This window comes from Mchenga conophoros, linkage group LG8 (genome assembly GCF_057382185.1).
Source record: "Mchenga conophoros isolate Kocher_MC1m ecotype Shallow Benthic linkage group LG8, M_conophoros_male_GT1.1, whole genome shotgun sequence".
NCBI classification, from domain to species: domain Eukaryota; kingdom Metazoa; phylum Chordata; class Actinopteri; order Cichliformes; family Cichlidae; genus Mchenga; species Mchenga conophoros.
The window spans coordinates 1972625-1991067 of record NC_140533.1 but is presented as its reverse complement, the minus strand read 5'-3'; the positions used below and the strand labels follow the sequence as shown (position 1 = coordinate 1991067).

Sequence of the window (18443 nt, the reverse complement as noted above, 5' to 3'; positions counted from 1 at the left end):
GAAGCTGTGGTGTGGAGACCTCCACAGACGCCAGATCGTTCTGTGAGCTGTCAGATTATTAGATGTAGAGAACAAAGGCAGCGTGATGAGCAGAAGTCGACCCAGCCGTAAAGGAAAATTGTGTGTGAGAGTATTAATAGAATATGAATTGCTGGTAGTAGTAACAGCTGTAGGAGGATCCTGCAGTCTGATAGCCATATCTCAAGTGTTAGCTCCATTCAAGGCTTAAATACATGCCTGTTTTTGTGTTAGAGAGCTGCTGAGTAAAAAAGCTCATTTCCTGCCTCCACTCTTTCTGATTTTATGATCTCATAGATCCCAAAGTTTCATTTGATGTTTCTCTTTTGTAATTTCTTATTTGCATTGTCTGATGATAAATGTGAAGAGTGTCTTTGTAAGCTCCACATTCGTCTTGCTTTCAGCCTGGGGGTGTAAACTCCAGGTCCACACCAGGTACCCTCTCCCTGTTACATCATTTGGATTTGAACCAACACTTAACAGAAATCCCATTTATGTAGTTGGATACCGTTGTGTCTGGGTCACAGCCCAGTTACTGACACACATCCAATTATACACAAGGACACAATGTCACGTTGTTGTAATAAACTTTACAATAACAAGAAAATGTTGCATATTCATTACATGCCATGCTGTTGACCTATTTGGCCTGTTTCCCTGTTGGCAGTGAAACAAAAAGCCAGCAATGCCTTTATGATCTGTTAAAGGCACATAAATGCATAAAACTGGTTATTTTATTCTATAATGGTAGGTTTAACTGTTCAGTCAGTTTGGGTCTCCTTTCAGAAGCGTCTCAGTAGCCTGTGTGTACATATAATTGTTTGAACTGATGAATCTGCAGTTGTTTACACGTGGCTACAAGAGATCCTCCTAACTTATGTAAATCTTTGCTTCTTACATCCTGCTCCTTGGACCCGTTGTTCTGAGTATTGGTCCATCAATGACTGCTGTCAAACTGCCAGCTGTTGCAAATCATGAACACTAATGAGAAGTTAATAGGCCTTTGTCTCGTCAAGTTACAAGACATGTTTGTGTAGCTATATGTGAGCCTGCATATACACTGTTGACTGTGTTGAGTTCAAACTTGTGCTCCTACTTCTTGAGTCTGTGTGCTGTACCATCGTCCACCCTGGAACAAAGAAATATGACAAGCCCAGAGTTAACTTGCATTCATGTTTATGATGACTGTGTGTAAACTTCTGACCACAACTGTGCATGAGGTGAACATGCCTGAGACAGGACCTGCCACAGGCTGCATGTTTAGGGTCTCTCATGTTGTAGAGTTCCCAGTGACCCCACCCAGCCCATAACTCACCAAGACAGTCCCATCCCCCAGAGTCCCCCCCCCCCCCCCCCCCCCCCCCCACACACACACACACACACAGACATTTGGCTTTCATTTAGCTCTCTTGTGTTTACTTTGCTCTGTTTTCCTCTGGCTGTATGTTGCTCTCCTCTGGTCTCCCATAGATACAGCAGAACAACACTGTCTGTGTCTCTGTTGCGTCTCATCTCACCCCCACTCCCCTGTTTTGTTTTGGGGTTTTTTTCCTTTCTCAAAATTACCTCAGTGAGGGCTTTTAATTTAGCATTTAGTGAAGAAAAGCGGAACACCACACATAAGGTTCATGGCTGTAGTGGAGGAGAGGGTGAGGTAGAGGCAGATGATCTGCAGAGGCGACCCCTCATGGACCAGCCCAAAAAAGGAGGTCTGCATATAGTGCAAGTATACAGCTTCTTATCTGAACCTGCATCCTGGTCACATAATCTTGGTAAAACGACAATATGGGGGAATATAGTTTGGTCAGATAAACCCAAATTGAATGCTGTGATACACACCATGTTTGGTCAAAGGCCTCAGCCTAAAACACCATACCAACAAGGTTTCAACGAGGCGTTGATTCCAGTTTGTAACTTTCAGAGACAGAACGTAAAGCTGCGACTCAGTCACCTGACCTGAATCTGTGGGAAGAACTACAGCTCATAGAAGGATCCCACGCTGGGACTGTGTGGTGAGTGGGTCACACCTGAGCTGGGACTGGTTTCTCCATACAGAATAAATGTCGGTGTGTTCAATACATTTTCCCTGTGTCACTTCTCATTCTTACACATTATTTATTTACATCTATGGTTTCTTTTCGTTACATGTGGATTGAAAGTGTTGTTACTGACATAATAATCTCATGTCAGTGGCACCTTTAGAAATATGTTTACTTAGAGAACTGGTGGCATGCAGCACGAGTCCTGACAGGGACTAGAAAGAGAGAGCAGATTTCTCCTGTTTTGGCTTCCTGTTAAATCCAGAATTCAAAATCCTGCTCCTCACATACAAGGTCTTAAATAATCAGGCCCCATCTTATCTTAATGACCTTGTAGTACCATATCACCCTATTAGAGCACTTCGCTCTCGCTCTGCAGGCCTACTTGTTGTTCCTAGAGTATTTAAAAGTAGAATGGGAGGGAGAGCCTTCAGTTTTCAGGCCCCTCTTCTGTGGAACCAGCTTCCAGTTTGGATTCAGGAGACAGACACTATCTCTACTTTCAAGATTAGGCTTCAAACTTTCCTTTTTGCTAAAGCATATAGTTAGGGCTGGACCAGGTGACCCTGAATCCTCCCTTAGTTATGCTGCAATAGACGTAGGCTGCCGGGGGATTCCCATGATGCACTGGGTGTTTCTTCACTCACTATGTGTCTGTCACTGCTTCACTTCTTCCTGAGGAGTTTCTCCTTCCCACCATTGTGACACTGCTTGATCACAGGAGGTCACCTGATTGTTGGGGTTTTCTCTGTAACATTGGAGGGTTTTTATCTTACAATATAAAAATCACCTTGAGACATTTGCGATTGATTTGGCACGAGAACAGCACAACTGAACTGAGATAAAACGTCATGATACATGGATACTTTTACGGTCTTTCTCTGCCTCTCATTGCAGTCGTACAAATGCTTGATTAGGTTCTTCTTGTGGACACAAATGTAACGTCACCCTGCTCAGCACAGTGATTTTCATGTGCCACAATCGTCACTTTGCTCTAAAAATACTGCTTTACAGTATCGCAGTGAAGACAGAGCGGACTAATGAGACTAAAATCTGATACTTCATTGTGTTGGTTCCAGTCTTTTACACGCCTGGAGCTCAGCACCATGAGCTCCTCCACAGTGAGAGTTTAAGACGTGGGAACAGCATTAACTTTATGAATTACTTCTGGTTGTACCCCAGGAGGTAGAGGAGGTCGTGGCTGGTGGTTTGATCCTTGGCTGCACCAGTCTAAGTATAATTGGGCTAGATACTAACCTCCTAACTAGTGCTGGGCGATATATCGATTTTTTTAAAAATATCGATATATTTTTATACAAGACATAAGCTGTGACAATATCGTTTATATCGATATAGTCTATGTTGCGTTATAATTACACTTGTGGAGCCGCTATTTTGCCTCTCTCTCGTCTGGGTTTGTTTGCCCCGCCTCTCACCCTCACTGAACACAAACCCCCTCCCCCATCGCTAAACCTCCAGTTGGCAACAAGATGGACACAGGAGCTAGCGAAGAGGAGCTCGTCGGAAAAAAGAAAACCAATGGCTCAATTATTTGGAGATGGTTCGGGTTCAAAGTGTCAGATGAGCAGCAGAATAATGTATTCTGTAGAGAATGTCGAAAAAGCGTCGCAACGAAAGGTTCGAGCACCACTAATCTTTACCACCATTTACAACTGCGCCATAAAGTGCAGTATGAAGAGTGTGTGAAATTGCGTGCTGTAGCCCAGACCGCAAAGTCTTCCGAGGTTCCTGCCGTGAAACAGACCACCTTACAACACTCATATACTCGTGCTGTGCCATATGATACAAAAAGTGAGAAGTGGGGGGAAATTACTAAAGCAGTGGCCTATCATATTGCTAAAGACATGGTCCCCATCTCAACTGTGGAACAAGAGGGCTTTATACAGCTGCTAAAAACTCTTGACCGAAGATACCAGTTACCTAGCCGGAAATACTTCACCAGAGAAGCACTGCCAAAAATGTATACTGATGTTAGACAGAGTCTCGCTGCCCAGCTCACCAAAGTGTCTCACTTCGCACTGACAACCGACATGTGGTCCAGCAGGACGTGCGAGCCATATATGAGTGTGACTATACATTTCATGGAAGACTGGGAACTGAAAACTGCCTGTCTCCAGACCAGCTACTTTCCTCAAGACCACACCGGAGAGCATATAGCTGAAGCCCTGCAGGATGTGCTCAAAACCTGGAAGCTCAACCCGACGGGACTGGTTGCTATAACAACTGACAACGGGGCTAATATTGTCAAGGCGGTTCAACTGAACAAGTGGTCGAGGATCCAGTGTTTTGGTCACATGCTTCATCTGGCCATTGGTGAGTGCAATACTGAATTTTTTGATTTGGAAAAAAAAACGCTAATAAATGAAAAGTGTATAGAGTCTCTTGTAGAGCTAAACATGCCTATGGACCACAAGACAAATATTTTTATAAGTCATAGCCAGCATATACATCTATCACTTAGAAATCGAAAGTTAGTTGAACAAATAAATAAACTATCCCTATTAAATCCAATAAACGTATTGGGGTGCATTTGTCTTTGTATTAGATTGAGTTGTGACACTAAATGAGGACCACAGCTGAGACAAGACAGGGATACATTTTTAAATACATAGTGAGATTAAAAGGTGTAAAAAAAACAAACAAAAAAACATGTTCTAATCATTTGGTGATCTGGTGATTTTACCAAGATAGTTTAACTACAACCATTTCTAGGTTATACATTACACGACACATTTTGCAAATATTGTTGAGTCTTATGCATCACATTCTATACAACTGAGATGGATGTTAATTTGCCTTTGAGTGATTTGCATCTTAACATAACAATTAAAGTGATTTTAAAAGTTTGTATTTTGTGTGTCACAGGACATGCTATGGATGATGCCCGCATTACCCGGGCTATTTCTCTGTGTAAGAAAGTCGTCAGCAGCTTCTCCTACAGCTGGAGGAAGAGAAGAGAGCTGGCTGAAGTGCAAATACAGCTGGGTCTTCCAAGTCACCAGCTACTCACAGAGGCAACAGCTCGCTGGGGATCAAGGCTTCTCATGATAGAGAGAGTTCTGGAGCAGGAAAGAGCACTTTCTAAAGTCCTCTCTGTCGACATGAAAACCAGACCTCTAGTCCCTACTTGGCAGGACATAGAGGTCCTGGAAGCAGTTCAGAAAGCTCTCAAACCCTGTCAGGACTTCACTGATGCACTTTCAGGAGAGAAGTATGTGACCCTGTCCTATGTCAGACCTGTGCTACACCTGTTTAACACTAGTCTCCTGGCACCTGGAGAGGAGGATAGTGAGCTGTGTAAATCCATCAAGACCCGCATTGTGGATTACCTCAACAATAAATATGCAGATCCATCCACCAGTGACCTGTTGGACATGGCTTCTTTTGTGGATCCACGGTTCAGGGCGAAATACATCCCTAGTGAGAAGATTAATGCACTAAAACATAAACTCATCTTGGAGGCAGAGTCTCTGCTCAGCTATCAGGGCACGTGTTTGTCTGAGCTGACTGATCCAGCCGTGCCTGAGTCTGCAGACCAAGAAGAAGCAGCAGTAGGACACACAGCTAAAAAAAAGAGATCACTGGCAAGCTTCTTCCAGCACAGCACAGCCACCAACACTGGTTTCACAAAAAGGGAAGCAATCGAAAATGAATTTTCTAGCTACCTGTTGTCAGTTTGTGTAGAGAGTGATGCTGACCCTCTCAAATGGTGGAAGGAACATGAAGTTGCCTTTCCAGCACTGAGCCTCCTGGCCAAGAAATATCTTTGTGCGCCAGCTACCAGCTCCCCTTCTGAAAGGATTTTTAGTTGCAGTGGAAACATGGTAACCTGCCACAGGGCATCGTTGAAGCCTGATACTGTTGACAGATTAGTTTTCCTGGCACAAAATCTGTAAGCTGTACAGTTGTTGGCCTTGCTTGTTTGTGTTCTTTCTATATTGTTATTGTCATTGGAGATTTGCACAAAGACCCACTGACCAAAGAATGTAATTTTGTTCATTTCATTCAATCTGTTTACATGTTTGGTTTTTTGCACAAAGTACCAGATGATTGTTCAGCAATACACACAAAGAAGCACTTTAGAAAACTTTAATTCAGTGTAAGCACTTTTTAAAGAGCAAGATGCCTTTGTTATTTTAGATCTGCATCTTTTTAGTTTACATTTTACATTTAGTTTACAATTTTTAGCTTTTTGTTATGTATGAAAAGAAAAAAAATGGAGCATTATTATTTAATAAATGCTGACAATTTATTTTTGACAATTTTTTCGTGTACATCTACAGTTGTATCTTAATAAAAGTTACATGTGTGACATCTGGGACAAGTACCTTTGACCAAGAACTCTCTTTTTGTTCTTACTTTATGGGATTAAAAAAATATCGAGATGTATATCTTATATCGCCATCCAGCTAAAAAATATCGAGATATGAATTTTGGTCCATATCGCCCAGCTCTACTCCTAACCTCCAGCTGCTCACCGATGCATCCGCTGGTGTCTGAATATTGGATAAAAAGCAGAGAAATAAAAGAACCACATACCTCAATAATTACACCCTAACATGGAGACATGACGAGTCAGGAACAGTTAATGATGAAATAATTAATCATTGGCAGATTTGAGCTGAAAATAAGAATTTTGCTGCAGTAAATGTGCCTCTTGTACTTGCATGTACTTTAGTAATTGGACCTGCTGTGCGACAAAGCTCATCCTCAGTGTCCAGCCTAAAACACGACCAGGAGATGATCTTTCAGAATCAGAATCAGAATCAGAATGGGGTTTATTGCCAAATGTTGAGCAGGTTTACAACATTAGGAAATTGCTGCGGTGCTTCAGTGCAAACATAGTGTCATAAATAGCACTTAAATAGACATGGAAAAAAATAAAAGTAGGGATAAGAATTAAAAGTGCTACGTAGAAAGATATGTGCATGGCATGAGATATACATGAGATATATTCATGAGAATAAGAATTAAGAGTGCTACGTTGAAAGATATCTGTTGTTTTCTGTTGTTTTCCCTCCCATAATGGTCGTTACACATTGAGGTGTGGGAGAAAACAGCTTCATTCTGTGCCTGAATGCCTCCTGTTTGACAGAGATGGAGCACCGGTGCTGCAGCTACTTTGCAAATGTGCTGCTCACACTACACTTGTGTGCAGACACACATATAGCTTGTTCCTGTGATTGTTTTCTGCTGAGCCCAGAGAAAAGTGACCTTTAGGTGCCATTCCTCTTTGTCTGTGAAAGCATGCCTCGTCCTGCATGTCTGCTCATTACATGTAAATATAACAGCTGCTCCCAGGCTGCACTGTTGTATGGAAGAAAAATGTACACATCTAAATACGGTCACACACATACAGCTGTGCATTCCTCTCACTTTGTTGTTGTTAGCAGGACTGTAGATGAAGCGCTCATCCTCCTGTGTGCATGCGTGCTGTGGGAAATAAGTCTTATGGCACATCGATGGCAGTTTTTCCAGGTGAACTTTTATGTGAGACAGGATTTGCTTTTGCCTCTTCTGACTGTACTTCTCTGCTTCCATACAAACACAATTAAACATTTTAAGGGTTGAACATCTTCACTATGTTGCATGTTTTCCCCAACCGTGTGTTTCTGTGACTTCACTCTGCTGTTTGCAGTTAGCAAACACTCCTAAACGCTTCTTTGAAACATGGTGCACAGTGTTGTAGGATGGATTATTGTGGACGGATTATCTCAGTTGTTCTGCTGACTGAAGTTTGGCCCGTTTACAAAAATCACAGAACCAAGTTAAACAGACAGACCTGTTGAATTCTACAGTGATAGAATAATAATGATAATAATAATGATGATGATAAAGATGATGATAATAATAATAATGATGATAATAATGATGATGATAATGCTAATGATAATAATAATGATAATAATGATGATGATAATGATAATAATGATGATGATAATGATGATGATAATAATGATGATGATGATAATAATAATGATAATGATGATGATGATGATAATGATAATGATAATGATGATGATGATGCTAATGATAATAATGATGATGATAATGATAATGATAATGATGATGATGATGCTAATGATAATAATGATGATGATGATGCTAATGATAATAATGATGATGATGATGATGATGATAATGATAATGATGATAATGATAATAATGATGATGATGATGCTAATGATAATAATGATGATGATAATGATAATGATAATGATGATAATGATAATAATGATGATGATGATGATAATGATAATGATGATAATGATAATAATGATGATGATGATGCTAATGATAATAATGATGATAATGATAATGATGATGATGATAATAATGATGATAATGATAATAATAATGATAATAATGATGATGATAATGATGATGATGATGATGATAATGATGATGATGATGATGATAATGATAATAATGATGATGATGATGATAATAATGATGATGATAATGATAATAATGATGATAATGATAATAATGATGATGATGATAACAATGATGATAGTGATAATAACAGAAGGATATTGCACAGAAATGTCTCAAATATTTTCGATGTACCTGACAGGAGAGAGCGTCGTGTTAACCACAGCACATTTCCATCCACCTGTTTCTATGCAAATTTTCAGTCTGCTGTCCAAAGCAGAGGCTGGAAATGCAAACAGCCCAAAGCCTCAGTAAGGCCAAAACTGATTTTATTTTTCATTGTGGTTTGATGGGCTCAACACGTCCAAGAAACAACTGTGGTTTCCTCCGTCAGGCCTGAGCTGAGGTGTTGTTCTTTGTTTGGTTTCTCTTAAAGGAGATGAAGCAAGAAGAAGGATATATATTATAATTATATAATTATAATATATATCCTTCTTAAATAATATATAATTTTATATTAATTGCTTCAAAAGAGGATTTATGGGCTTCATAGGTTTTATCACTTTGAAGCTGATCAGAGGTCATAAGTGACAGTAACTGGGCAGCCCTCTAGTGTATTTACTACCCATGGCCATTTAAACTTTAAGATGTGTGGTTTACTTGAGCACCTGCACATTTCACATTACTGTAAGGTGCTGAATCTCACTAACATGTCGTGGTCATGCTCGTCATCTCCTGTGTGTCGGCCTCTTTGCTGAGGTCATGCTTACTTCCTGGTTTTGCACTGAGCTTTGGCTGGAGCTCGTTAGTGCCACCATGTCTTTGTGTCCTTTCACTCTGTGATGTTTTAATAGTAAGTGTCAAGGTTTTAGTTTTTGTCTCAACTAAAGAAAATAAAAATGATCATTAATAGTTCTGTAAAAGTATTGTTTCTGTGTAAATAATAAATGACAGTGAATAGTATTGCATGGATTTGTTATGTTGTTGGTTTTCAGTGTGTATGCTTTCAGAGTGTGTCGACTGAACTTGTAGTTCAGCCTCTCAGGGTCTGTAGTCCCTGAGACAGTTTACACCAGGATGTTGGGAGTTGGCACTGTCGTGGATGTCCTAAGGCAGGTGGGGATAGTCCACTGTGATGAAAAACACCTGTGTCAGTTTCACAGCACCGTCCCGGAGGACTGGGCCAGGATCTGTGCATTTACATCACAGACGGAGTTTGTGGCGTCCACAGTGTTTGATGAGGACATCTTAGACATGTTGTGCACACTTCCAGTGTCCCACTCTTAAACTGGTGTAGTAGAAGGTGTTGATTGTCTTTGAATAAGTTAAGTGGTAAATCGACTGGTTCCTATTCAGCACGTTTCTGCTCTACCTGAGCACTCGCAGCACCAGCGCAGCTTCACTCAGTGTGACTGAAGCTGTTCAGAAGCTGCATTTGGCCTCAGTTATTCAATTCAATTCAATTTTATTTATATAGCGCCAAATCACGACAAAAGTCGCCTCAAGGCGCTTCATAGATACAGAGAAAAACCCAACAATCCTATGAGCAGCACTTTGGCGACAGTGGGAAGGAAAAACTTCCTTTTAACAGGAAGAAACCTCCGGCAGAACCAGGCTCAGGGAGGGGCGGGGCCATCTGCTGTGACTGGTTGGGGTGAGAGAAGGAAGACAGGATAAAGACATGCTGTGGAAGAGACACAGAGGTTAATAACAGATATGATTCAATGCAGAGAGGTCTGTTAATACATAGTGAGTGAGAAAGGTGACTGGAAAGGTAAAACTCAATGCATCATGGGAATCCCCGGCAGCCTACGTCTATTGCAGCATAACTAAGGGAGGATTCAGGGTCACCTGGTCCAGGCCTAACTATATGCTTTAGCAAAAAGGAAAGTTTGAAGCCTGATCGTGAAAGTAGTTTGTGTTGTGTTAACAGAGTTAGAAACAGGGAAACGTGATTGGACTGGCACATTGTGGAAGAGGAGACACTTTAAAGACATTATACAGAAGATTTAAAAAATTGGTGCAATATTTAAACACAGTTTGAGAGAAATCAGATGAAGTTTCTGCAGTACTGTAGTAGGAAAGTCCATCAGTACACACACACAGCTCGTGGCGGCTGTGTTCATCCACAGAGGGTTGTACTGTTCTGGCTTCTCCACAGTGACACACTGCACCCTCCACCCCCTGCCCACCACACTCCTCCACTGACACGACCCTGTTACTGAAGCAAAATGCCAGCGTTACACAACAGCAGAGGAAATAATGAAGCAATCCTGTTACATGGCCTCTTGGCACACACGCACCTGATATCAGCCATCTTGAACAAAACACACATGCACATAAAGGCTTTCAGCTGAACTATTTTTTGTGTTCGTTGGCATACGTGGTTACATTTTAGCTTTTAAAAAGCAGTTATTAGCTCCGTCATCCAGCTGTGACATGTTTTGATTTATTTGGTACAGTTCTGCTGTGAGCTCCTCCAGCTCTGACACGAAAACACATCTGACACCACAGAGAGATCCAGCCGGGAGCAAGACAGCATCACTGAAAGAGACAGACCAGTGTTTAAAGGGTGAGACAGGGACTGATGTTCTTCAGAGTCTTAGTTGTCCTGGGCTGTACGTCTGTCTGCTCAGCCTCTCTGTGTTCACATTAAACCCTCTGTTGCATCTCTGATCCAGCTATTACATCATCTCTGTATCTACCAGGAGCACTGTGTGAACTCATTAAAGAGCCTCACTGCAGACTGCCTTCAAAGATCTAGTGAAATCTATTGGCCACATGATACAAGAGGGAGGGGAGAGTTTACTGGTTGGTGGGGTAAGGAAGGTGAACGTGTGTGTGTGTGTGTGTCTATATAGAGAGATAGATGGATGTAATTTTTCTGAAGGCTACTTATAAGACACATACTTTGATAACTAACAGTTTCTCACATTTCTATAGCCAAATACAAAGACGTAAATGCTTAAGACGTTTTGCACAGCATGGTAGTAGTGGTGAAATAATGAGATGGAGGTCATGAAGCATGAGGTAGAAGTAGTGAGTTTGTGTTGAAACATTGTTTACATGGTTTGCCAAACGGACTGATCTTGTTGTGATTTATGACAGAAACCTGGAGGCACATTTATAAAGTGCGCTCTGAAGTCGTTGGTTATTAGTGTGTGGTTCACGACACTGGAGCTTTACTTTTGAAGCCTGTTTCCGTGTGAGCCCTTCAGATGAACCATCTTCATGAAGAATGAAGTTTAAGGAAATACGAATAGAGAAATGCTGTCTGAGTCTGAGTCTCATTTTTTTAATTGTAATGTTGGTCAAATGTTTTGAATCGTACATGTTGCACTGATGTCTACGTGTTGCATGTTTCATGAGTCTGTTGAAGATATTTTGTCTAGTTTTTCTTGGCTTTAAGCTTCTTTTCTCCATCACTAACACTGCAAAGTCACCATATCTCTATCAAAACACTCACTTAAACATTCCCATATCACTGAAAGAATAAAGACAATAGTTGTTTTGACGCGTTTTATTTTACCACCGTTTTTAGACAAAGAACAAAGAAAGGACAGCGTCTGATATGAGAGGTTGTCTAAAATGAATGAACGTGTGTGTGTTAGATCTTTGTTTCACTCGACTCCTTCCTGGCTACAGACTGCTCAAGTCATGCTATGTTACCTAGCAACAGTTGCCCACTCTGCAAAACACACACACACACACACACACACACACACACACACACACACACACACACACACACACACACACACACACACACACACAAATGAGTATCAGCAGGCATTCTTGTTATCTGGCAACTGTACTGGCTCTGTTCATCATGACATGAGAACAAAGGAGTGTGTGTGTGTGTGTGTGTGTGTGTGTGTGTGTGTGTGTGTGTGTGTGTGTGTGTGTGTGTGTGTGGTGCAGCTCTCTCCTTTGAAAGCTGACTCTCTAGCTCTGCCTGCCTTCATAGGTTGTCTGTCCTTCCACTCAGCATGTGTGTATTTGTGCGGCTGCATGCACAGACCTGAAACAGTCGGGGCCTCGTGCCTTGCTTGTAGGCTTGTTAGCCAGCCTGGAGAAGAACCAGTCAGCCGCGTCAGATGCAATTTTGGTTGAAATTGGGTCAATAAAAAGCCCCTCCTCTCCCTGAGCAGATGGAGCAGGGCTAGTGTAATCTCCTGCCTCCTGTGGGTCTGTGTGTGCATGTGTAATTAGAGCTTACCTTTATGCAGTGCAGGCTGCAGATGAAACGTTTGTCTCCTTCTGCTGAAGCAGTTCAGTCCACTCACTTTGATGAGCGATAACCGCACCACACATGTTTAGTAAAGCTGAGAAATAGAAAGTACAACTACACTTGGTTGGTTGTTGTACAAGATTTAATATGTGTGTCTGTGTCTCTGTGAGTGTGTGTTAGATGGACCAGTACCTGGACCAGTGTGTGCTGTTACAGTGGTAGAGGATTAACCTGCTGAGCAGCAATGGACAGATTACTAAATCTGGTTTGTGGTCAGCTGATAAAAGCGTGATGCTGTGGGTGGGTTCAGCATCGGGGCACTCAGCTTCTTTTTCATCCAGCTCTTTTTATTGTTTTTCCAGCAGTTAAACACATAAACATACGCAGGTAAACGTGCAGCGTTGCTCCCACCGCTTCCCTCCCCAAACACTGATATATACTCAGGGTGTGCACAGATCACTGTCAGGCAGTGGGCTCTACACATCAAACACAACATAATCATGAAACCATATCACATATTCTCAACATAACTGATGAATGGCTGCCAGGAACCTGGGATTTTCCAGCACAGCCTCTGATGGTGAACCTAATCGTCTCATCACGTCTCTAATCCGCTTCCCAAATGTTGGGGGTCGAGGGTCCTCCCACCTGGTCAGAATCGGTCTTCTGGCCAGCAAAGAGGAGGACGCAGTCGTGTTCGATTCACGCGTATTCAGAGGTGGATCAGAGGGAATCAGACCAAGCAGTGAAGTCAGAGGGGTTGGTGGGTCTCAAAGATTGAACTCCATGTAACTTTGGACACTTTGTGGATGGAGCTGGGGTCCACAGTTTGTCCTTAGACCAGTGGAGACGCTGTGCGATATTGTGCCTAAGAGACACTGATGAGGTGGAGATGATCTTTAAACCCTGTAGCCAGGTTGTCTCTGGTATTGTTTGTCCCAGTTCGCCTCCCATCTGTGTTTAAGGCCCTCTAAGAAAGTCAACCTGGATTCATTAAACACGTTTCACCCAGGATCTGTTCCAAGTCCATTTTCTTTTCAAGTCTGATCCTTTAAATGATGGACTTCATGTCCATTGGAGAAGGTGAAGGTTAACATCCAGGATTAGATGAGACTAAACATCTAATCTGCAAATATCTTAAAAATACCTGAAACCTTTGAGACGACTCTGCAAAGGAAGCAAAGCCGGTATCTCCCATTGACTCCAGCCAGCCGTCAATGCTCTGTGTCTAACTGACGGTGTAAACAGGTGGGCTTTCCTTATTGGAGCAGCAAGCCACAGCTCAGGAAGATTAAAGGCTCTTTTGAATTGATTCCAGATTAGAAATGAATGAATAACCTGTAGAGCTGCAAGACAAGTTTGTTTAGTTGAGCCACCCAACCGCATCTGGCTCCATTCATCCAGTAAAGCAATGGCCGAATATTTGCTGCCCAGTAATGGTGTAGAAAGTTTGGAAGGGACTGGCCACTGATTGTCTGAGGTAGCTGCAGGGTTTCTTTCCTTATCAGTGGTTGTTTTTTGCTCCATAGACACTGAGATAACTGACTATCTGAGTTGATAAAGTTTAGGGACATTTTCATAGAGTTAATCGCTCCTCCTGCAGAAAGGTAGTGTTTCCTCTATTCTGTCCTTGTTTTGTTTTAAATAGTGCAGTCATGCAACCTATTTAATAAAAGCAACCTCTTTGACCCTCATTCTTTGGATAATTGTGGTCCCATTTCTAAACATCACTTTCTCTCCAGGGTTTTAGAAGCGATCGTCACTGAACAGCTGATTGCTTACTTTGACTAAATGAGGCTTTTCAAACACTCCAATCAGGTTTCTCAGCACAGAGGGACGAATGAGGCTGGCTGCTGCCTCTGCTGGTAGATCGTCTGTTGTAGTTTCATCATTGAACACTGGATAACTGTATTTTATTGATTTAGTCTTGTGTATATAAGGAGAAATGGAGTCATTTAAAATGTAAGAAACACTGTAATCATTAAAGAGTTCAAGTAAACTCGTACAGTCACATCTTGTTTAAATCACCTGGCTGTGTACACAGGCAGGAAGGCCAAAAAAGCCCATTTTCTAAATGCTGGTTGGTCTACATGAATACTGTAGATCAGTGGCACATTTGGCAGCTGTCGTTTTGCCTAATGTGTATGTGAGAAATAAATTATGAGCTCAAATATTAAGCAGCCCTGAGGGAGGGAAGGTAACAGGGTCGTTGCTGCTGTCTCCTCTGAGCACCACCAGGCACTTTCCTACACGTTAGACCTGCTACAGCGACTTGATGCTGGGCAACATTTTGCCAGCATCTGGTGAATGTAGCCGCCTGCTAATAATACTGAATGGAGTTGCTAATAATAGCAGGAGTAATGGCACTCGTAGTATTGTCTCCTTCCTGCTATGTTGTCATTTTGTAAACACACGATTGTCAGTAAACTTGTGTTGAACGGAGCTGAAGGGGAAGGAAGTGGAGGAGCAGAAGTGAGGCGGGTCAGTGGCGAGGGAACAATCTGAAAGGCGAGGGGAGAAAGTGAAAGACGCTCAGTCAAAGAGCGCTGTGAGGAAATAGGACGGTCCTGCGTCACACAGAGAGAGCGAGAGAGGAAGTGTGTGTCAGCCGGCCCTGCCTCTCTCTCTCCCTCCCTCCCTCCCTCCCTCCCTCTCATCTCTCTCCCTCCTTGCGTCAGCAGCAGTTAAAATGTCGGCTGTGTAGCTAGTCCTCCGCTCTGCTCTCTCCCTCTTGGCCATCTGTCTCTTCTTACCACAGGAGGAAACCGCACTCTGTTGCTCTTCCTCGCCCGTTCTTTTTCACTTCGTCATCCTTTTCTTTCTTCCTGTCTCTGCCCCGGTTGCTGGATCAGAGCTAGTTTTTCTCCAAAGCCATCGCCTCTCAGTGTTAGTTTGGACACGGAGGACAGAGGTAATGTTACACTTTTATATCCTCTGCTGTTTCGGAAGAACTGTTGTGGTTTACATTTTGAAGCAGGCCTGAGTTTGATTGATGAAGTAACGCATTTGAGTAACACATACTGGCTGTGAACTGTGGAAACTACCCACAGCTTCTATTCTGGGAATGCTGCTCCGTCCTAGGTGTTGTCTTCTGGGGTGTTTGAGTGTTGGAGAGCTGCTTTTTCTGCCTCCGCTTGTACCTGCTCCAAAAAATGTCACGTACTTTGCCCGTCCTACATGTGTAACGACTGCTGTGGAGCAGAAGCTGCCATTAAGCTGTAATGAACAAATATAAAAGGCTGTATTAACACAGATGTTCCTGTACACGACGCGTGTGATCCATAATCACATGGGATACTCAGTGGGAACTACTCTTACTAAAATGTGTTTAGCAGCAAATTCATCTGGTTTTTTGTGAACTCGGACAGAAATCGCAGTTGGAAGAAGTGAGAACTTAACCCGTGAGACAAACCGGGAGCATGTAGGCAGCTCCCTGATCCAGGACCGGCTGATCCAGGACCGGCTGATCCAGGACCAGCTGATCCAGGACCAGCTGATCCTGTTTGCTTCTCCAAAACTACCAGAGAATCAGATTAGCATATCGCTGTGGATGTAAGACAGTAATGATGAGGCAGCTTAAAGAGCTGTGGATATTGAAGCTAAAGGTGAAATCCAGCCAAAGCATGAAAGGAGTTTATTAGAAACTATTATACAAATAATTTTATATAATAAATTCTACAGTTTATTAGATGCTGTGAGATTCTGCAATATTGCATATGTCGTCCTTGTATCAAATTGCAGGGCACATGTAATGAGTGTCAAAGTCGTGTCATTGTTACGGGCCTGATTGACACACAGGCCTCGACCTCCAGCAGCCGAGGCAAACGGTTCATTACTATGTACGACAGCAGTTTGGTTTGATGACTCCAGTCATCTACCATCAAAGTAATGAGTAGCTTTGAACACAGCCTGTGGATTTCTGGAGTAGAAACCGTTGTGTGTGTGACCCACTTAGACAGCACCGCTCGTCAGCGCAGCACTGCACCAAGATCAGATTCACAAATCTTATAAATCTTCTGCGTTTTTAGACATCGCAAACATGAAAAGTGCCCAACACGCTCTTGTGTTCGTGTAGAGAACCTACAGACGACGTTGTTATTCGGAGAGCTGAGCTGCTCGTTTGCTTTCAACGCCATGGAAGAATAAATCTCTGATACTAAGAGAGGTTTTCACTTACAGTTGAGCCTCATTTGGATTTAAAGGTCATTTCATGTTTCAGGTAGGATCATGTCTGTGTTGCAGAGTGTTGTTTGTGTGGTTGTGTAGAGCACAGTTGTGCCGTATTGTCCCCAGTGGAGGAAGATTCTTTGAAGTACAGCAGCCCCTCGCTATAACACGGTTCACCTTTCGCAGCTTTGCTCTTTTGCGGATTATTTTTGTCGATTTTGCAGGTTTTTTTTGTTTTATTACAGCACATTGTGTTCTGCGTCCCGATTGGCTGTAGACCATAGTCAATCAGTCTCGTGCTGTGTCTCCTGTACAGCACAGAGTGCGTTCAGCTTGTCAAATTTACATAAATCTTCGATCCCAGCAGTGTGACTCTGCTGCACTGTATGTTTGTACGTTTTCTCCCCAACAAACACAACAACGTCGATGAAACGTTTTGCACCATCAAAGGCTCCTGTGGTAGCACCCAAAGGCAGAGCAAGATGCTAAAGGAAGGTAGAAGTTACTAGGGCAGGGCAATATGGCCAAAAATATTTATTGCGATATATATTTAAAAGTTGCGATAACGATATAACTGACGATATAATTTACGTGAAACAAAATACTTTACAACTCCACAACTTTATTAGTGCAAAAAAAAAAAATCAATGTATTGTCACTTAAACAAGCAGCTGTTTATGTGCATTAAAGTTATATAAAAATGTAACAGTGCAAATGCAAATTCCAGTTTAACCAAAAGGCATTTCCAGTGGAAACTGGCCGACATATCCTCAGCATAACATGTATAACATCCACAAAACTTAAGAGGTTATACACACACAATACGGTAACATTATGCTGAAGCACAGCACGTATCACTCCGCGAGGCTCCGCCTACGACAGCTGTAATGCTCCGACAATCCATCAAGCGGTGCGGCTTCGTAGCTTAGCAGAGTCGCACTGAAACATCTGACGGCTTTTTGAGCGCCGTGTACATAAAATCGTTTCGGTAATAACGACGGCCCGCTAGCACACGCTACCAAAAAAAGTGCTTTGTTGTGTATCTGACGGACGAAAGCTACACCAGTTCCACACCAGTGAAGCTGCAGCATTTTTACAAACCAGCTCTGGTTCATCGTTTCATTCAACGATCCGCTTTCGCTCTTCTCGTTCTGCGTCGCCGCCATGCTTTTTCCGCCATGTGCGTATGAAAACAAAGGCACTGCGCATGCGCGTTTTACCCATATTCTATTGCGATATCTCATTTTCTTATCATTGCCCAACATTATACTGGTATTACTGGTATGATATGGCCCAGCCCTAGAAGTTACTGTATGTTTTAGATTATAATATAATACTGGACTTATTTTTCCACGAATGTTTGAACTCTGAGAGAGTTTAAACAAGAGACAAATGTGTGAAGATGTTCACGCCTGTCTGAGTGTATAAAGTGTGTAGTGAGGTTTTACAGCCTTAAAACTTTATAATAATTGTAGAAAATAAAGCTGACTTTGCTGATGATCGTGGGTTATTTTTAGACCGTAACTCGCGTGATAAACGAGGGAGCGCTGTGCAGTGTACAGTTTCCAGTCTGTGATGATTGTAGATGCTGT

The 18443-nt window shown here is 42.3% G+C and overlaps 2 protein-coding genes across 6 annotated transcripts in view; both read left to right on the top strand.

Moving 5' to 3' along the window:
* The window catches only part of jmjd1cb (jumonji domain containing 1Cb), a 125462-nt gene that overhangs the window by 62084 nt on the left and 44935 nt on the right, over nucleotides 1–18443 (top strand). The window contains exon 1 of one of the 5 annotated variants that reach the window (XM_085283579.1): nucleotides 15374–15595. The exons of the other annotated variants lie outside the window; for them this stretch is intronic. The gene's annotated coding sequence lies outside the window, so the exon portion shown is untranslated. Of the gene's footprint in view, nucleotides 1–15373; nucleotides 15596–18443 lie in introns of those variants that run through there. 5 annotated transcript variants of the gene reach the window in all.
* On the top strand, nucleotides 1402–8006 carry LOC146567890 (E3 SUMO-protein ligase ZBED1-like). The gene is made up of 2 exons (XM_085283583.1): nucleotides 1402–4391; nucleotides 4944–8006. Exons 1-2 carry the CDS (start codon nucleotides 3548–3550, stop codon nucleotides 5972–5974), a joined length of 1875 nt encoding a protein of 624 aa, XP_085139709.1. The 5' UTR covers nucleotides 1402–3547; the 3' UTR covers nucleotides 5975–8006.